Below are 22,069 nucleotides of genomic sequence, written 5' to 3' on the forward strand. Positions count from 1 at the left end.
GATTGGGTAAATGCAAAGTTAATATTGTCATTGAACAATTACTTGTTGAACATAGATCGAACTTGATAGCATGATAGTACACTTTTACTATATGATGCATGCATTCATTACACATGATTATGGGCATAGTAGCATAGTTTTCCTATTATGTCTTTACAGCTTTGATATATATATCTATCTATCTAGTTGTTACTTATGCCCACTTGGACCTAGTGGGGAGATCGGCGGAGTCGACGGCCGAGCCCACTGGGAACTATGGAAGATAGTTCTCACCTAACTCTATTCCCAGGGCTAGGTATAGGTTTGCTGGGCGAGGACCGCGGCAAGAGCATCTCGCCCGACCAGTGAGGATTATTGGTAGAGTAGTAGCTTTTCTTTTGCATTAGTACACCTATGTATTTGAGAAAGATTCATGTAGGTGAGGACTTTGGAGAGCTATGTACTTGATGAACATGTATTCATTTTCGGGAAAAAGAAAGTAATTGTATGAAGAATGCAAATGTGATGTATAGTTAGTAAAACTCTCTTTGCTTTCACTTGTATTACTTGTGGATTATTTGCTCTTCTATGTTGTTGGCACTGTTTGTGCCCTGTTGATCGTGTATGTATGAATTCATTATCCTGGGAAATTCTTGTACATGATCAGGTTTTTGAGCCTTGGGCGGACAGGAGAAGTCCTGTCCGTTCGGCGTCCGTCTGGCGCATCCAAACCGTGCCAAATTGGTAGGGGTTTTGGGGCGGGGACGTGACAGAGGCGGAGTTCGTGGCGTGTTCTGCAGCGGCTCAGGAGGCTATCTGGTTGAGAAGGTTCCTTCGAGATATTGGGGTTGTCATTTGTACTTCCGTTGCTGTGACGATCTATTGTGACAGCATGGCAGCGATTGCACGCACGAATGATCCAAAATATCACACGGGCAATCATTCTTTTCAGCGCTGTAGAGAGCGAGCGAAAATTGAGGTATTAATGGAAGCCGCCTTGGTTGGCACCAAGATGAGATCATTAATAAGACCACATACGATTAGTCCCACAATTCGTATGGCCTGTATATTAAGAGCCGGATGTGAGCTCACTTTTTGACGCTTGAGATAGCGAGAAAATGGGAAACTCAGGCTAGACACTCCGGGAATGACTGAGCTAAGATCCGTATGACATTGAGAAAGACATACGCTTATTGGGATTCTCTGCCATAGTATGTATTTCATACTACATATGCTGGGCGACCAAATAAAGAAGATGAGTGAATATTCCCTGCTTCCTCATCGTGTGAGTTCTTACGGGCATTATTTTGAGACGATGTCCTATATATGTCAGATACCCTTAGTGACTTTTGACTATGTCATTAAGTGAAAGAATTGATGTTGCTACTTTGGCATGTTTCCTACGGCTATGATTGATGCGGCTTTACGAAGCATTGTTGGGAAAGCAATCAGTTCTCAACTCAGTGGCATGAGGGCTCAAGAAAGCTAGTTGAATTACATTTAGACGCTTTGACTCATTGGTGACAGATTGTGTCGCTTCAGCATAGCGAAACAATCATGATGAGTATAGTATCATAATGTGTGCAACAGAGGTTAGCATGGCTCTTTGAGGGATTAGAGATGTTGAGCCTGATGTAATTCAATTGTCTAGGGCACCACGAGTCTAATATTTTTTTTTTTTGAGGGTTGATGTCTCTATGCTGGCCGTATACAGTTTCTAGTATAGAGCTCCCAAAATGCAGGTTGACTCGGTGGTCGCATTGTTCATTTCCCTGTATGAATAGGATTATAGTGGTGTAATGTTGAGGAAGGTTACGATGACATCGACCCTGCTATGTGCGAGTGAAGATGTTGGCATTCGGTTAGATCGAATCGGATGCGCCCATAATCGGGCTCGATCCAACGGTTATCAGATTGTCTAATTGGATTAGGATTAATCTCGCTTTAAATTGAAAAGCTAATTAGAGATAAATTCTAATCATATTAGGATAACAATTAATAACCGATTTGGCCTTATCTCTTACGCTATTAGGTTTTTGGAATCCCTTATAAATATACATGCGATCCCATATAAAACAAGAACGGAAAAAGAAAGAGAATAAGAAAACAAAAGAGAGAAACCACATCCTCCATTAACCTATTATTCTAGAGGGACTTGAACGGTAGATTTGTGATCGTACTCGTTTGTAGTTCGATCCACCGCGGGTTCAGAGCTTTAGATGACCTTCAAGGATGATCAAAGAACACGTGAATCAAACTCTACGATCCGGGCTCATCGCGTTGTAGCGCAAATCGCTTTCGCAAAAAGGTACGAACGAATACTTCCGCTGCGTTCTACAATCTCAAAGGATCGCAAGCAGAGCGTGGATGGTGCTTAAAGAAAGTGTGATGGGATAATTTTTCTTTTCTTTTCATAAGTATTAATGTATTGTACAGATCACACAATGGTTTGGCTGAGTTATAATTTTTTTTTTTTTTTTTTTTTTTTTTTTTTTTTTTTTTTTTTTTTTTTCTCGTTTCTTTTTTTATTTTCTTAATTCATTGGAAGATGAAAACATATCTGTAACCTCTGCTGCACCCAACTTCTTTGGCCTATATTTTGTGCCCTACTACCAAAGGCCCTAAGTCAAGTCCAATAGATAGATATTTCTTCATAATTGCCTTTTCATTATGTTGTCACATTATAATATATTTTGTGTTAACATGGATGTATGTACTCAAAATGATTCATAAGCAAGCATCCACAGAAGCGCAATATTCAAATACTTGAACCAGCATTCTCCATATGCTCCAGTTTCTTTTAGTTTTCTTATCTATGTTTTCATAATTCGATGCTGTTGGCATTCGGTTAGATCGAATTGGATGCGCCCATAATCGGGCTCGATCCGACGGTTATCATATTGTCTAATTGGATTAGGATTAATCTTGCTTTTAAATTAGAAAGCTAATTAGAGATAAATTTTAATCATATTAGGATAACAATTAATAACCGATTTGGCCTTATCTCTTACGCTATTAGGTTTTTGGAATCTTTTATAAATATACGGGCGATCCCACATAAAACAAGAACGGAAAAAGAAAGAGAATAAGAAAACAAAAGAGGAAAACCACATCCTCCATTAACCTATTATTCTAGAGGGACTTGAACGGTAGATTTGCGATCGTGATCGTTTGTAGTTCGATCCACCGCGGGTTCGGAGCTTTAGAAGGCCTTCAAGGACGACTCAAGGATACGTGAATCAACCTCTACGATCCGAGCTCATCACGTTGTAGCTCGAATCGCTTCCGCAAAAAGGTACGAACGAATACTTCCGCTGCGTTCTACAATCTCAAAGGATCGCAAGCAGAGCGTGGATGGTGCTTAAAGAAAGTGTGATGGGATAATTTTTCTTTTCTTTTCATAAGTTAATATATTGTGCAGATCACAATGGTTTGGCTGAGTTATAATTTTTTTTTTTTTTTGTCCAATCTCATTGGAAGATGGAGAAGCATATCTTTGTATGCCTCTGCTCCAACTTCTTTGGGCCTATAGTGTTTGGTGGCCCTCACTACCAACAGGCCCTAAGTCAAGTCCAATTGATAGTATTCTTCATATTGCCTTTTCCATTGATGGTTGGTACATTTGTATATATGTGTGTTAACATGCATGTATGTATCTGCATATATGTTTCATACATGTGTCCTAGGAGAATTTAGTTTCCACATAAGCGCAATATTCAAATACCTGAACCAGCATTCTCCATATGCTCCAGTTTCTTTTAGTTTTCTTATCTATGTTTTCATAATTCGATGCATCTAGAAAACTCTGTCGTCTTGGCAGAGTAGTGAGTTATTGGAGATCTTAAGTGGGTGCAATGGCGGGACAAATTATTCCATCCCTTGGTCGAGTGAGGCTTGCCGATCTCGTTGCTTGTGAGGGGCTTCCTTCTGATTCTTACAAGATCTCACTAACCACTCTAACACAGTCTCTTGCTCAATATTGAGCTGCAATTGTTCAATTGCCGTCTAGCGACGGTGCTCTGGTAAGGTCTGGTTTGGAGTCAGCTCGTCTCTTTTTCCATCAACATTCGTACCCTTGGGGCGAGATGGTTCATACAAACGACTCTCGAGAGTGGTGCAAGACCTCATGTTACTATACAGACCCTCAACTTTGGCTAGAAACATACGACTACAGGCCTGGTCTTATTCCAACAGAGCCCAGTGGTGCTATGGAATTTCCCCCGGCTGGTCTGCCTGACATATTTGCAGTGGTCGGGAAAGTCGCTCGAGATATTCTGGGATGCTATTAGCTTTTCTCTGAATCTACGTAGCTTTTCATTTACTGAAATACTAGACAACTTGCCTTTGAGGAACAGAGAAATATCCTCTTCAGTTCTTTCGGTATGCTGCCACTCGAGGCCTTCTTTCCAAGAAGCGCAGCATCACAGCCTTGCAGCACAGGAGGATGGACAATTGGTGATGTTCCAAGATCATGAGCATCAGTTTGATAAGACATTAATCGCCATAGTCAAGGCAGATCGGGCGGGTTTGCATATAAAGGACTTCACTTCAACGGGCGCTGGATACTTGCAGATGGGGATTTAGGCCCTCAAGATGCCGTCGTCTACCCTGGACTCGCTCTTTATCAGGCGACTGCTGGTTATGTCAAAACGGCTATGTATAGAACGGAGATAGGCAACTTGCAGGGGAAACATATATGGACGGGTGCTCTTTGGCTTTCAAGCTCATACCGAGATCCATGGCGAGTTTATGCTGCTCAGAGATGAGGGCGGCTGGCCATGGTGTTGAGGCCCAATTCCAGATTCCCGTACCAGTGGATGACTTCATGCAGAGATCACACCCAACTGACCTGCTCTTCACCAAGAGCAATTTGCCGACTCATACATTCCACACGGGACAAGATGGTATATATCTACTACGCCCTAGTATAGTTTTTCCTTTCTTTCCTCAATTTATTTACATAGTCTAATTGTTTCTCCTAGTTGATTCTTTCTAAAAAGTTTTATTTATTTATTTATTTATTTTTGCAGCTTCTTTTAAACAGCCTTTTGATGAAGAGGAAGAAGAGCAGTGCAAGGACCAAGCCTCTGCCCCCATCCAAAAGATTGCGTCTCGAGGCTCAAAAGGGTTTTAAAGGAGCGGGTTCAGGAGATTGCAGACAAGAAAGGCATCAAGCTGAGATTTTGTAATCTCAAGGAATGTAATCTCAAATATATTGTTTACTTATTGTAGAACGCAGCGGAAGTATTCGTTCGTACCTTTTTGCGGAAGCGATTCGCGCTAGAGCGCGATGAGCCCGGATCGTAGAGGTTGGTTCACGTGTCCTTGGATCGTCCTTGAAAATCTTCTTGCGCTCCGAACTTGCGGTGGATCGAACTACAAACGAGCACGATCGCAAATCCACCGTTCAAATCCCTCTAGAATAATAGGTCAATGGAGGATGTGGTTTCTCTCTATTATTTTCTTATTCTCTCTCTTTTTTCGTTCCTTTTTGTACATCGTTTCATGTGGGATCGCCCGTCTATTTATAAGGAATTCCAAAATCCTAATAGCGTTAGAGATAAGGCCAAATCGGTTATTATTTGTTATCCTAATATGATTAGATTTATCTCTAATTAGCTTTCCAATTTGAAAGCGAGATTAATCCTAATCCAATTAGATATAATATCCGTCGGATCGAACCCGTTTATGGGCGTACCCGATTTGATTTAACCGAATGCCAACACTTATAACTCACCTAGTCATACTTTGGTGCATGCTTTTCTGTTTACTAATACACCACAGTTATTATGTAAGTAGTTGTCGCGCAAGCGGTACCTTTTTTCTTCTGTTTCCTTTTTCTTACAATTTCGGCAAACCTAATTTTGCTGTTAGCTCATAACAATCATGTCGTAAAAATTAAAGCCCTTTATGTTGCAAATTTCCTCATTGTGAATTACAATAAACGCACATCATTTTGTCCGGTTTCTATGAATAATTGATAGTATGCATGCATCAGTAGCATAATATTATATTCTTAACACCAACATAATGTGCCTTCCAAATGCTTTATTTTTCTGTGCAGGAGTCAATCCCTGTGACTTTCGATATTTGGCCATCCTCTGTCGGCTTGTGACTTGACGAACTCCGCTAGCAGCTTGATCTCCTCTTCTTGCAGCCGTGGCCCGAATGTGCACTGACCCCTTGGAGTGCACTTTTCCCCGAAGCCCTGAACATGCTATCAGCAGTCAATACTTATCAACCATGCCACTGCAGGCGCTAATATGAAGAGGTTGCTTTCGATTTAGTTGTAAATAGTTGAAAAGGAAGATGATAAGGTTACTCACGGGCATCCGTCCTTTCCCATAGTACGTGATGTTGTATATTCCCTCCTCCGTAGATACTCCGTTCCTGCATGAGATTACATTTCTCTGTCTTTCAGTTTATTGTTACATATTCACATTGACGAATGGTCTTTTAGAGTGGAGCGAGCAATGGGTGCTTTATTTTGTACCTCTGTAGGTCCTTCATGAAGAGAGTCGCATCCTGAGGCAAATTTTGAGGGATGAGCAATAAGTTTAGTAGTAATAAAAGCGGTAAAATGCTTTTTCTTCCCTCTTTGCATGTGAAATAGTGGAGTTCAGAGGAGACTGACAGGTTGGAGAATGTTTCCTCCCATATCATGGCAGCCAATGCAGGCTTTCTGAAACAATCTTGCTCCACTGGATATAGTCTGGCTTAAGGATTCTGCGGCAAAGAGAGTCGGAGACATGTTGCAGTTGGTTATTCTCTTTTTGGTGGTTATTTGGGTGTTTGTTGTCATAGAATAATACTCATCATTGGTCTGAAATGTATTTGTTATACCTTTAGCATGCCGACGTTGTGACTTAGCTTTTGAACTTTTTTGTTTTATAGACACTTCAGTTCCTGAACTTTTTCATGTATTCCTATTTCATCTCTGACCATCAAGAAAAATCCAGGGGTTTCTAGTAAAAATGACGATTTAATTTTTATTCCTCCTATAATTTTTCTTTTCTTTTCTTTCCTTTTCTTTTCTTCTTCTTTTTTCCCCCCCAAGGTGCTTAAAATTGGATTAAAGAGGTGATTAGATTATACGAACCAACTTTGGATTTTGGTAAGCTGTCATGCATGATGAAATTGTAATATATGAGAAAATTTAAGAACTGAAATATAGTTTTGGTAAGCTGTCATCATGATATTATCGGCATAGCACAGGAACCCTGGATCTGTACATTTTTCTAACTTAATTATGTGCGATAGTATGACTTCCAAGTTCCCTTCTATGTGATTTCCTGGAAGGAATACATTTCCTACTCTGCAGTCTCTGTTCGCGGCTGTGCCTAGGTGAGCCATGATATTTTATTTAATAAATTTGACGTGGTATTTTGTATAATAATACACATAATTCTGTTAATATTTTATATGGTTGGATTACTATACTCTTACGAGTATAAACTCATATGTCGCCTTTAAATGACGATTCATGCTATTAACATGATCTAGAGTATTTGAAACTTTACAAGATAAGTTATGTAATTTTTGAAATTATAATGCAGTCCATTAAGCGAACACAAAACGAATGGCAAGATCGAATAACCTTCTAAAATTAGAGGATCGAATTATTCAATTTAAAATCAGAGTTAATGATTTTTATCTAAATAATGAGTAGAATTTTCTATCAAAAATTCTAGCTGATTTTGATTCTTTTGTACCGTTAAACTCAAAAGTATCTCATACCAGCGGTTTGGTAAATGATATCGAAAAATTATAAAATTTACTTTATAAAAATTTTAAATATTTTAAAGTATATTTAATAGCATGAATTGTCAATTAGAAAGTTTTATCGCCGAGAAACGGCCACTGAGAGTACCAAGATGACCGTACTTATCAGAGTATAGTAATGGATCTCATATTTTATATTTTATAATAATATCATGCATTCTTTTCCTGGTAGAGTACATTGGAATGGTACAAGAAGATCAAGGATTTTGTTGGAGACGCCCTTCGCATGATGCCTTAAACGATAATAAATAATTTTCTTAAATAAGCACTAAATAATTATCAAACTTTGAAATGATCAGTTTTCCTTATTCACCGCTGTCGTTCACAGGGGAATAAATTAGAAATCATTTTTGGATGCTTTTTTAATATGCAAATATATGTCGAAAAATGAGGAGGACCCTCTTTACACTTACTAGTATCTTTACACCAAAAAAGAAGGGTATAAATCTTAAATCTCCTCATCCAGGGGTTAGAAAAATTTTCAAATATTTACTATATAAAAAAAAGGACAAGGCAAGGCCCAATATATATGGGCATTTTGATGTGCGATGTAAGATTTACACTTTTTTTAGGTGTACAAATAGTATTGCTCTTCAAAAATAGGCTCTCAAACTTTATTATTTTAGTGACATTCTTAAAATAAAAATAATTTAATTTGAGTCAACAATCAATCATTTGAATTAGGAATTTTACTAAACATGACAATACAGCTAGCTCACGAGCATTAATTGTTAATGAAAATAACATTTCATTTGTTATAAACTGGCTTAGCGGCTAAACTTACGGATGTAGCTATCAGATTATTGTGAAATATGTCATTTATGGTCGAGTACAATTTAAACGATAATAATGAAATAGTGGAAAGATATCAATCAAATCAATGATGATAAGAGGCATTTCCAGAGAGGATTTTTTTTTTTTTCCTTCCAATAATTAATTTTATTTTATTTTTTTTTAAGCTAGCACTTGAATCCCTCCGTAAGAACCCTTCTAAATGAGTCTCTTGATAATATTGTCCCAATATGCTGCGCTTAAAAAGTTCTGTTAGTAAATGCAGGGGAATCAAATTAATTTCTAGCTGTTTTAGTTGGTAAACGGCTAGATACTAGATAACTGCACTAGGGCTGGCAAATGAGCAAGCTGGCTCGCGTTCGACTCGCATTCGACTCGATATTTGGCGAGTTCGAGCTCGATTCGAAATTAAATAAGCCAAGCTTGAACCAAAAAAAAGGCTCGAAATTCATTTCAAGCCGAGCTTGATTATTATTCAGCTCGTTCGAATTAGGCTCGAAATGCTCGAAAAGCTCGAATATATATATATACTATACTATCGAAAGTATAGAGAATATGGTGCTTTCGATTTTTTGATTCTTAGATCAACCCCTTTAATCATTTCTTTGAATTAATACTATTATTATCTTGTATGGACCACTCAATCCTAAGGATATTATTTAATCCTAGGGGGGACCGCAATCATCCTAACCATACAATTCTTAATCAAAGGATCAAAAATNAAATTTAAAATTTAAAATTTAAATTTGAAGTTTAAAAATTTAAAATTTAAAATTTAAAAATTTAAATTTGAAAATTAAAAATTAAAAAGTAAAAGTTGACAATTCGAAATTTTAAATTAAATTTTTTAAAATAATATATTGAAAGGGTTTCGAGAGTTAGAGGGTAAAATTGTCATTTTACATAATATGTAGTATTAACGGTTTTCAGTAATGCAAGATACACGACCCCTCTCTCATTTATATTTTCGGTGTAATTCTGCTCGATTTGTAATGCTACATTAACGACTAGATTACATAGCGGATGAACCAAATACAGTAATCCTGGCAGGATTGCCTTAAATTCTGCCAGGATAACTCGAACCAAACGCACCCTTAAAGGTATAGAACGCTTTGTCCTCATAAATTATTTTCAATGATGGAACTTCCGAATCGACAATCCACGCCATCAAATATGATCTAAAGCATTTGGAACTTTTAAAAAATGAGTTTCGTAATTTTTCGAAATTATAATAAAGTCTATCAAGTGGGCAAAAAATAATTGGTCAAAATTGAACGAGCTCCTAAAAATGAATGATCGCATTCTTCAATTTAAGATTGAAATTATTGCCCTTTATCTACATAGTGAATAGATTTTTCTATCAAAATTTTAATCAATTTCAANCTTTACTTAAAGCTCGGAAAAAAAAACAAGTTCGAGCCGAGTAAATTAAAGCTTAGCTCGAGCTCGCTCGGTTTATAGCTCAGCTTGCGCTCAGCTTGCGATTCGGCCGAGTGAGTAAACGGTCGGGATCGTCATTCCCATAAAAATTCAATATCTAATAGAAAAGGACCTCTACATCTCCTTCCCTTATACGTTTCTTTTCCCAAACCGCGGAGAGAGAGAGAGAGAGAGAGAGAGAGAGAGAGAGAGCTAGAGAGCTAGAGAGAGTTGATTCGACCGACTAGGTTTTCTATTTTGATCAACGACTTATGAGTTACGTGACAAGTTGTGCGAACGAAACGTTTCATCATTACACTCGTTCAAAACTCAACAGACACACGAGAATTGTTGTAAGTTTTCAATTCTCCCTCTTTCTCAACTCGATATAAACGTTTAAATCGCTCGATCTAAGCCCGTCTGCATATTAACTTTCTTTCTCCAGGGGTGGTTTTACCGTGGAAGGGGTTGTGAGTATGATAGTTGTCAGGTCCCAAAATCCATAATACTAGAAGAAAGACTACAAACCCATAACTTTAGTTGTTAGGTCATTAAAAATTCGAAAATTAGTAGTAAAGCATTAATTTAGCACAGTTTTATATTATGTCTTATTTACCACTTTTAATTTGTAAAAGAAAATTTTTTTAACTTCTATCCTCGTATCCTGAGATTAAATTCTAGTTCCTGCAAGTGGATTAGAGAGAGTGGGTTCTCATTGGCCGCTTTGTTGAAGAAATCACCATTTATAATATGTTACCAACATGTTACAAGCGAATATGAAAAGTGTAAATGCCCATTTATAATGTGCTATCATAATGCTACAAGTGTATTTGAAAAGCGTAAATTGTCGTAGCCGATCATTTATGATATGTTATACGTGTTCAATCCGTAATTGTATGTTGCGTAAAAAAAACAAGAAACTGTAAATGTCGTGTGTTAAGACTGTAAAAGAAGAACTGTAAATGCTGTTTTTAAGTATTTTTGAAGTGGTGTGGTATTTTATAAACGATTGTTTCATATATTCTTAACTGTTGTCACATTTGTTTGGTACAAAGTTTACTTTATTCCAACACCCTTGTGTTAGTAAAGGGTGCAGGTAATAGTGAATAATTTACAATCTTGTTCTATTAATTCGCTTTTCTTTTGGTCATAGACTCTAAAATAATACTTATGTATATGACGTCAGCAGAAGTGAAGTTTCCCATCAATTTATCGATCGGTTCGTGAGTTGTTTGTTAATGTTATCCCTACTAGCCGGCCGAGTACGTTCTATTCTTTAATAAAATGCTAGATTAACGTCGAGGTCTCCTATACTAGAGTGTCAATGTTTGAAAGTGATTTGTCCGTATTGTCATTGTTAATGTTTTTATCAATAATCTAGAGAAGTTTCTTTAGTTTGACTGAAAATCTGATTTACGTAGGAGTTTACGTAATATCCTTATGATATATACTGTTTGAAAGTATACTAAGTCACATTCTGTAGAGCTACTTATTTACATATCCTTACCTCACGTTCTAAAACTTCGAAAAATTACTACACGTTACTCCTAGATGTCGTAAGTTGTGACATAATCAACCTTTCTCGACAGTAATCGAGTTTCTTTGTCCATCCGAAAACGTATAATTACTGGTGTTTACACAAAGTCAAGAGACTTCTGGAACGAAATTGTTTTGTCTAAAAAAATAAAAAAATAAAAAAAAAAAACAACGAACAAGAAGGAAACCCGGCACAACGGGGTGAGAACATCGAATTAAATAGTCAAATTACTTACTTCGCCCATCGCACGATGTAAAAAGAGTTTTTTGTTTTGTCTATTGAAGGTGTCTTATTATTTTAGATAATTTATATTACTTAACCGTCAACCTTTGACTGTACCTCGGGGGTGGAAATGAACTCAAAACACCCCGGATATAAATCCCATTTAATGTGGCTATCAGGGACCGTAAAGAACTAAAAATTTAACCCAGGAGATATAAAACATTAACTCAAAAATTAAACATTTAATAAAAATTGACCCTAGAGGTGACGACTAGAAGATGATATTAACTTGTCTTCAGCTGTACATCCATGACTGAATCGTGACTTAACCACATTAAAAAATCCAATCATCTTGTTAACCAAGAGTTTAGAAAAAAGTTTAAAAGTTAACCCAGGCTTTAGAAAAAAAAAAACGGTAAATTTTTAAAATTAAAAAATAAATTTGAAAATATGGATAACACTTTGTTGGCAACATGAGATTTTCGAAATTATACGATCCTCGGACCGCACTGAGCTTGAGTCCTGGAGGACGAGACTATGGTACACTTTGTTGGCAACATGAGATAGTGAGGGGGAGTGCAGACCCGAGCTTTGAAAAATTAGCCGGGTACTGCACCCGAACTTAATTTACCCTCCTTTAATTATACGATCCTCAGACCGCACTGAGCTTGAGTCTTGGAGGATAAAACTATGGTACACTTTGTTGGCAACGTGAGATTTTCGAATTCGAATTATAAAAATATAAATTGTGGATAAATCCGTTTTCACCAATTGTTTAAATTACTGAGATAATCAGATTGTAAATTAACTATATAAAATTAATTATTTTTTATTAATTTTACTAGTTTAACTTATTTTAATAACCCCCTAAAAACAATTTAAGAAAAAAAAAAAAATGACAATAGTAAAATTTAGGTTTTTGAGTTTTTTCATTTTTCCCAAGTTGTTTTTTCTTTCCTTACGATTAACATGAAGATTAAATAGATAGATTTTCGGATATGAACTATGAAGATTTAGTATCCTACTCATCCAAATTCTATATGTTGGGGTAAAAACTCACATGTCTATCATAAAAAATATTATTCTTCATAATTTCAACTTTCCCAGTTAACTATTTTTTTCCAAATCTCTAAATAAACTTTCTTCCAACCCTAAATTAGTCAATTTTTTTTCAAATCTCTGAATTTACTTTTAAGTTTTTTTTTCATCCTTGGTTAACATGATGATTAGGTTTGTTAATACGGTTAAGGGGAGAGAGAGAGAGAAACGTCAGCAAACTTTTTTTGTAACCGTTTACTTGTTGTTTTACTCTGTCATTTATATGAAAAACGAGATAATCATACGAGTAAAGAAAAGAAGATAACAATAATAATAAAAACAAAACGAAAAAAAAAAAAGAAAATAGCCTAAAGAATTACAACAACGAGAACGATCGAGAAGAAATTGAAGAAAAAAAAATTTTTTTTAAAAGAATATGAAAAAGATGGTAATATCTATATTAAATAATAAAAATATTAAAACAGGAAAAAAAATATGAAAGTAAAAATACAAAAATGATATCATACACGATGAAAAAGAAATCGGAGAAAATAAAGATAAAAAATTTAAAAGAAAATCAAATAAATAAATAAATAAATAAATAAAGATACGTTATTTAGGCGGCGTTGCGCGCTCATGGAAGCGATCAATATAGTTATTATCTTTTTATTATTTAATTGTTCCCTCTTATTAGTAGGGTCATAACCTACAGACGTCAAGTGTCTTAAAACGACCGTAAAATTACACCGAGTATTCTATCTATGGTGCTAACAGTCCTTTTTTTATTGGTTTTTAATGACTTACCTTTTAGACTAACCTCCCATTTTACTTTATACATACCTATCAGAGACATGATAGTCCCATCACACTGTACCACCAGAAACATATTAAACGATTCTACAAACAGGGACTTGAACTTTATAGGGCGTGGATTTAAGAACCATTTTCAAGTCTCTGATTTAAAATAGGTTCACGTGTTCATATCCTCTTGTTCGATGCGTGTAGTAGCCTCAGTCTCAGTCTCATCATGGCCCCGATAGGTATGCGAAAACTTCCAAGAGAGCCTGGCGTTTCAGGGATAGCCATACGGTTTTTAAAGTTGTGCTAGCTAGTTGGTTTGTTTGTCGCTACCAAGTTTTATAACTGGGTGAATTTGACTTTTTTCTCACATTGATTGCTTCCCTTCATCTAATAATAATAGAAAGTCCACAACGAGTTGTTATACTTTAACCGGTCTGTGCTTAAACGTTAAGCTGTCAGCTTCCAAAACGTCTGATAACATCCTCCGTGTAAGTTCCCGGACTTCCGTCAGCATCAGCATGAAAACACGCTCCGAGAGGCGAGGCAACCTGTTTTTTCGTCTTTAGAGAACCCCACGAACGCCGGTGGGAAGTTTTTGGAGTACATCCCTTATGGTTGATCCACAAGCCGGTTGGAAAACCCGGCTTTCATAAAACAAAAAAAACCCGACTTATCTCGCAAATTATTACGCAAATTATTAGAGCAAAAATTTTAAACCGAGAGACTAAAAGCTCTAATTTTTAATTTTTATCGATATTTTGGACGAAGAATTTTAGAGTAGTAATACTAAAACCTGAGTTTAAAATCAAAAAAATAAAACTAAAATCTAAGTCTTAAATTTAACTTTAACTTTAAATTTAAATTTAAATTTAAAGTTAAAGTTAAATTTAAATTTTAAAATTTTAAACGTGTTTTTAATTTTTAAACTATGAGATTCAATTTTATATTTAAACTTTTAACTTTTAGATTTAAATTTAAAATTTAAAGTTTAAATCTTTAGATTTAAACTTTAAATTTTAGACTGTTAAACTCTAAATTTTAAATTTTAAATTTAAAATTATAAGTTTTAATTTTAAATTTTTAAATTTTAAACTTTAGATTTCTAAACTTTAAACATTAAGTTTTAATTTTGAAATTTAAAATTTAAGACTTTAGAGTTTTAAATTTAGACAGAATTTAAAACTTAAAACTTTAAATTTTCAACTTTAATATTTAAATTTTAAGTTTATATTTTAAATTTTAAATTTAAATCTAAAAGTTAAAAGTTTAAATATAAAATTGAATCTCATAGTTTAAAAATTAAAAACACGTTTAAAATTTTAAAATTTAAATTTAACTTTAACTTTAACTTTACAATTTAAATTTAAGTTTAAGTTTAAAATTTATATTCCAGTTTAAAATTTAATAAAAATGTTATCTTAATTCATTTTTTTTTATAATAAACGTCTGTAGTTTTTAAAATAAACAGCTTGTTGATATGCTGTAATGAAGTCTCTTTAACGAAAGTTGGTAGATTTGAGTTGGTTCGCGAGAGGTCAAAAATTGGTTCTAGTTAAGCTATATTTAGTCAAAAAGGTTTAGATCCGGTCTTCCCAGGATTGTGTGAAGTCATGGTTTACCTAATTTTACATAATTACATTTACAGCGAATTACATTTACGGCGAGCTTGGTATTCCGGTTTGTCCGGGTATCGGTTGAAGAAGTTAGACAGTATATATATGGGGAGAAGAGTTTCAAATACCACACAAGGGTCAGTGTCGATTCAATCCCATTTTCTTGTTGAATGTTTTTTTTGTACATTCGTTCATGCGTAGTCATGGGTTGACAAAGTGATCAACGTTGAAACGAGTACTTTGGATGCTTCTTTAAAGCTTTCCCAAGTAGGCCGGTACCTTTCTTAAGTCTGCTCGCTCTTGTTACCGTCTTGATACTTTTTTTTTTTTCTTTTTTCTTGATCGGTTAAGACCTGTATTTTATTTCCTTTTATGGATATTTTCACTTAAACACCACTGCGACGTTTTACTTGAGGTTTACGTTACAGAGAACGGTACTAATCGGTAAAGTCAAACTCCTTCTATGTTCTGGCTGATTCTTTTCGTATGTTTAAACGTTCATCGTTTTCCTCTCTTTTCGTTACATCTATTTTTCTTGTGAAGTGGATGGAAAGTAAGCTAAAGTATGAACTTTGTCAGATTACTTTACACTTTATCACTTATACATAGCAAACGAGGTGTTCAGTACTCTCCGAGAGCGTTAGTTCCCTTTGAGTACGGAATTTCTCGTATAGGTTAAAAACATTAAATAGTCGACTGAGGTTTAGGACGACATTCCACGTCACGTTTCTCCTTTTTTTCTTCGTGGTGAAAGACGACGAAGGAAGGCAGGGAAGGGTCTACATTCAAAACTATTTTCACTCTTGATGTATATCATATATCTGAAATTAGAAAGTAGGTTTTCCTCTTGCCTTTTTCCTTAGTGTTTGAACGCGAAGCCTTTAAGTTTAACTAGTTCGTGAAACAATTCGTGATCCGAAAACATTTGCTAAGAGATGATTCCTCGGTCTGCAGTTTACATAAGCGGTTTGTTTTTTCTTTACAAACCTGGAAGGTGGGTAACAACCTTCGGCTTTACTCGAAAGTTCGGGGTTTCGTCTTCGAGATAAAACTTCAAAGACGAAGAGTGGACGTTGAAGATGCATTCGTGGTCTTGTGTGGGGTCGATCTCTACTTCTACCGTCGTGTCATTGTGTCTAAAGAAATGGAAATTTATTGGTTAGAATGTGGCGGAAAAAAAAAAAAAAATTATAGTTTTAAGTTGGATGTTTGACTTTCCTCGGGTTGATTGTTGGAGCGTTTCGTGTTTTAAAATGTCGGACATTCGGGCAATGATAATCATGTTATTTCCTTAGTCGAATATGGACTGGAACAAGTATATGAGACACATGGAGAGGGGTTTCAAGAGGTGGTACTCTCGGAGGAGGCGTAGGCGGAAGGTGGGTATCATTTCGTTCGTGTGTCGTTGTTCCTTGTCGTTCGATTCGCCTCGGGCGTCTCATTATGTCACTTGTCGTTTATCTTCGTAGCAGCTGCGTATCTAGCCTACGGCGTGGGTGGCCATCCCCGGCTTGACGTGGTGACGGCACCCGTGGCGGTGGAAGAGCCTCATGAAACGCTCCATCTCGTGGCTCACCATGGCGTACTTCTCGTGGTACTTCTAGTTGTGGGTATAGGGGTTTAACCGGGTTGGGGGGCCTTGGTCCACGTCAAGGCCGGGGAGCATACGGCGCTCGGTCACGGGCTAGTAGTGCTCCCGCCGCTTAGGCTGGACCTCCACGCCGCCGTACGCCTGTAGGGTGAACCCTAGCACTTGCGCCCCCATGTCCAGCGGCATCTCCGCGGACGCTTGCCTCCCGAGCTTCTTCTTCTTCATCACCATCTGCTCCTTTTCCCGCTCCCCGGTTGGAAGCTCCTTCGGTAATTTCACGCGGCCCCCCTGCTCTCAGTCGGTACGCCTCCGCCGCCACTGTTGCCGCTCGACCAGCTCCCGCCTCCGCCTCGGCTCCCTCGTGGACGCCTCCCGCTTCTCCGGCTGCCGCCGCTCCCGCTCCCGCTCCTAGGTACCGGTCTTCTAGGTCCTCTCCGACTTCATCCAGGTCTTCTTCCCCGACTCCTCCTCCCTCTGCCTCGCGAATTACCGCTTCTCCCTCTCTCTCTCCTCTTCCCTCGTGAACTTCTACCACTCTCCCCTCCCCTGCCCCTCAAGCCGAGCTTGATTATTATTCAGCTCGTTCGAATTAGGCTCGAAATGCTCGAAAAGCTCGAATATATATATATACTATACTATCGAAAGTATAGAGAATATGGTGCTTTCGATTTTTTGATTCTTAGATCAACCCCTTTAATCATTTCTTTGAATTAATACTATTATTATCTTGTATGGACCACTCAATCCTAAGGATATTATTTAATCCTAGGGGGGACCGCAATCATCCTAACCATACAATTCTTAATCAAAGGATCAAAAATTCGAAAACATCAAATCCTCTATATTTTCGATAGTATAGTAGTTCTACACTATATATATATATATATATATATATATAAATATATATATATATATATATATTAAAAATATATAAATATAATATATTTTAATTATATATAAACTGAGTGAATAATCTAAGTTTAGTTAAAATTGGGCCAATGTTGTTGGCCTATAAAAACAAACCCAATAGACAAATAAAAGAGCAAAATTTTACTAAATTTATACACTTTCTCTTTCTTTCTTTCACAGAACTCTAAATTTTCAATATGTTTCTCTCTTTCTCTTTTTCTGTCTCTCACCCTAAGCGGCCAAGCCGGAAGCCCTCCAAATTACCAAGTAACAGCATATGCCTGCCGTTGCCTACCTTGCTATTAATTGTATGCTTGAGAAAATATACATAATATTTTTAAAGTAAAAATTATTATTCATATAAAATTTTAATTTTTGTTATATATGATTGGATAGTTTAATCCAATATTTATCTATATAATTAATTTATTTTTGACTGCATAAATGAAAATGAATAATATGGAGATTGAAGTGAAAAAAAAGATATGTGAGGCTGAAAAGATTAGATATTCAACTCATAAATTATTTTTTTCATATTATAATATTATATTTTATATAATTATTTTGTACTTTGAACTATTAGACATATTTTTGTATCAAATTATAGATAATGTTCTATACAAATTAAACTATTGATCGTATGATGTTGAGAATTTCAAGCGGCTCGTTTAGGGCTTGAGCTCACTCGACTCGAAATTAGGCTCGCTCGAGCTCGGCTCGAATTAATTTCAATCCAAGCTTGAGCTTAAATTTAAGCTCGAAATCAATTTCAAGCCAAATTTGAGCCGAGGTAAGCTCGCTCGAGCTCGGCTTGTTTCCACCCCTAAACTGCACTAGGCGGTGGTTGTTTCAAAATAAACTATGATTTAGAAAATCTCCATGCATAATTACCAAAAAGGAAACGTTGGAATTAGTAAGATTTCTCAAATAGTAATAAGAATAATAATCATATATATATATATATATATATAGAGTTGATCTAGGATACTTTTACAAGTATCATCCCCAAGTTGCTATCACATTTTTAGCCATTGGATCTACTTTTTGATTACAAATAGCCCTTGGATCAAACACTATTCCACCTACCACCACCTACCACCACCTACCCCCATCATCTCAACCTCCCATCTCTCCATCCAAGGGCTAGAAACACACAAGTATCACTTGGGTGATACTTGTAAAAGTATTCTAGCCCTACTCTATATATATATATATATATATATATATATTCGAGCTTTTCGAGCCTAATTCGAACGAGCCAAATAATACTCAAACTCGGCTTGAAATGAATTTCGAGCCTTTGTTTTTTGTTCAAACTTGGCTCATTTAATTTCGAGTCGAGCTCGAGCGAGCCAAATATCGAGTCGAACGCGAGCCGGCTCGCTCATTTGCCAGCCCTATGAATCTCACATTGCCTAGTACTTATGCGTCTGAAACTGACGAGAACGTCAGGACTTAAGGGGGGAAGAATATGAAACCCCAAATAGTCCTATATGTAAGATATAATAGGACTAAAATTTTTAACCCGATTTAAGTATTTTGAATGATGGCAAGATACAAAAGGTTAAAATAATTAAGCGTGCTAGGAGGGGGCGTCACAATTAACCCTCTTAGATTTTACAGACTCATTCCAGATTTTTTTTTTTTAATTAACTAAATATTCTTTTCTTTTCTCTCTTCCTCTATCCCATCACTCTCATCTGACATCTCCGTCATTCAAATTTTTAACCGTAAAATTTGACGGGATAAAGGACTTTTTTTGCAAATAGCCTCCTAATAATTTTTTTTTTTTTGAAATTGGTCCTGTCAAAAATTTATTTGCAAAAATGGCCCTGGCCCCGCCCCGCAAGCGTCACGTCAGTGCCACGCGGGCGGGCCTAGGCCAAGTGTTTAAGTTGAACACGGTGAACCATTCACCGTGTTCAATACAAGGTTTTTGTATTGGACACGGTGAATGATTCATCGTGTCCAATACAAAATGGCTAAGTGCGAGATATTTGTATTGGGCACGGTGAATCATTCACCGTGTCCAATACAAATAATTAGACACGGTGAATGGTTTATCGTGTCCAATACAAACACCCACNACGAACGCCTCCACTTCGAATCCACGAAGCTTCAATCACGCCGAATCCACGACGCCACTCGAATCCACGAGCCCACGATCCGAATCCACGAACCGCCGTCAAACACGCCGAATCCACGACGCCGTCATGAAGAGCATCATGATTATGGTGATCCTTCGCTTAGGAGTATCGTAGAAAACCAGGAAAAGAAACTCCAAGCAAAGCGGAGATCAAATCGGCATATAGATATCAAATTACAATATTCCGATTTGACCTAAAAGAGGCTAATATGTAGAAAATAGATTTTAGATGAAATCCGAGCCTCTAGGGTTTCTCAAACATGTATTTTCGTGATGCTTCTTATGTTAGAGAAGCCCAATAGCTTATTTATAGACTTTAGAATCAATTAGAGTCGAATTAGAAAGTTTTCACGATTTTACACTGTGTACGGTACGCGAAATGCTGTCACCGGTTACACAATGACGGAACAAAAATTGCGAAGTCAAAGTTGATGGCTGTACTGGTACGGGACAATTGCTGTACCGGTACACAATGCAATTTTTTAGATTTTGCACTATTTCGGGTTCCGCAAAATTCCGAGGCACTTTCTAATTCATTAAACTTTAAGTTTATGATTCTAATGCCTATAACTAAGTATGAATCACCATAACATGAAGTAAAACTTTACCTTTATGTCGTGATTCACATTGTGAGCTTCTTTTCAAAATCTTCGAAATCTTGAATTCTTCAATCTTCGTCAATCCGCTTCGATCCTTCAAGACTCCGACTCACTTCACGAAACTTGCCAATACAAAATCCTTAACAATCTCCCCCTTTGGCAATTTCGTGACAAAACTCACACAAACTCAAAAATTACAATTTAAAGAGAAAACGAAGTTCAATGTCATCACCAAAACACCGAACCCCTCGCGTGTAATCCAAATACAATATGAAACCCAAAATTACATCAAAACTCCTAGAACAGACTCTATGACTTAGACGCAACTAGGAGTCTTAAAGTCTTGAAATCCTGCAAAACAAATCACTCAAAAATGATTAGCCTTAAAATTTTATACCTTCTCCCCCTTTGTTCACATCTCCTCCTTTGTTCTTAAATCACCATCCTCTGCTTTAGTTTAATGCCTGAAACATCCATGCTCTCCCCCTTCATCTATGCTCTCCCCCTTCTTGTCAAAAATTGCCAAAAGCAAGCAAGTAAAAAGAGAAAACATATTAGAAAGCATAAGAGTAGTCTAGTCATAGTTACAGGCCTAAAACAAAAGTAAAAACATGCAAAGGAAAGATAAGCAAGCATAACTAAAACATCGCCCTAAACAGTAAAATGCAGTAAAAGAGAAAGTCTAAGCCCGACTAAGACATCACTCCGTGTCCTCGTCATCATCATCATCAGTATCTCCTGCACCTGCTCCAGACCCTCTACCATCCGAAGCTTCAGTGGATGGAGGAATAAGAGGATGTCGAGAAGTAGACCTTGTATAGACAGGCTGTGTAGGAAAGATATCGTCATGCCTGCATCCCAATTTGTCCATCATTCTCTTCATTCCTACCTCCACTTTCCTGGCAAGATCAGCCACCTTCTCCTTTAAAGATCGCACTTCATGGCGAAGAGATTCTCCCCCTGAACTGGAAGATCCCTCACGCTCTGCTCGAGGTGGAGGTGCCTGGCTAGGAGCTGGTCGCGACGATCCCTTTGTTTGCTGAAATGATTTTAGTGTGCTGACTGACTTGGCCCAAGTTACAGCATCGATAGGACCAAGACCATAATCGTACTTCTCACATGAAACATCCACTCCACTGTCCTGCAGAATCCGTGTGATCAAAAGAGGAAATAGAAGGAGATCTCGTCGAGCAGAAGCCTGAATAACATGAATCATCCGCTGCCATATCAGAAAAGGAATGTTAATGTTCAATCCATGAGATCGCTCCGGATGACCAAGAAGAAACAGTAGAAGCAAACGATCCCAACGAATTCGCTTTGTCCCAATCGTTGGTTGCACATTATAGNCATTTGGTTCCAGTTATGTAATGTTACAGAGTATTTCAATATATTCAGGTATCTTAGATTTCTAAATGAGATTACTACTGATAGCATTAGTACGTTTGGTTTAATACAGTAATATAATGCTGGATTGCAGTATTTATACCATTACTATATTTGGTTCTGTTTATAAAATTTAGTAATTTAGACAATAAAATATAGTCTATTACAAAATTGCCCCTAGTCATATTTCGTAAATTTTTTTTTACTGATTACAAACAATATTTTTTTACCAAATTTTATTTTAAATAATTTAATTTT

General features: G+C 36.7%; 1 protein-coding gene and 1 pseudogene across 1 annotated transcript; one reads left to right on the forward strand and one right to left on the reverse strand.

Moving 5' to 3' along the window:
- The first annotated feature begins 3,833 nt into the window (after nt 1–3,833).
- LOC109706112 lies at nt 3,834–5,211 on the forward strand (annotated as a pseudogene).
- Nucleotides 5,212–5,866: 655 nt separating this feature from the next.
- LOC109706110 (cytochrome c6, chloroplastic-like) lies at nt 5,867–7,183 on the reverse strand. The gene is made up of 4 exons (XM_020226916.1): nt 6,614–7,183; nt 6,473–6,504; nt 6,306–6,369; nt 5,867–6,187 (listed from the first exon to the last, which is right to left on the reverse strand). The coding sequence occupies exons 1-4, from the start codon at nt 6,779–6,781 to the stop codon at nt 6,047–6,049; spliced, it is 405 nt and encodes a 134-aa protein (XP_020082505.1). The 5' UTR covers nt 6,782–7,183; the 3' UTR covers nt 5,867–6,046.
- Nucleotides 7,184–22,069: the final 14,886 nt, after the last annotated feature.

Source organism: Ananas comosus, unplaced genomic scaffold (genome assembly GCF_001540865.1).
Source record: "Ananas comosus cultivar F153 unplaced genomic scaffold, ASM154086v1, whole genome shotgun sequence".
Lineage (NCBI taxonomy): Eukaryota > Viridiplantae > Streptophyta > Magnoliopsida > Poales > Bromeliaceae > Ananas > Ananas comosus.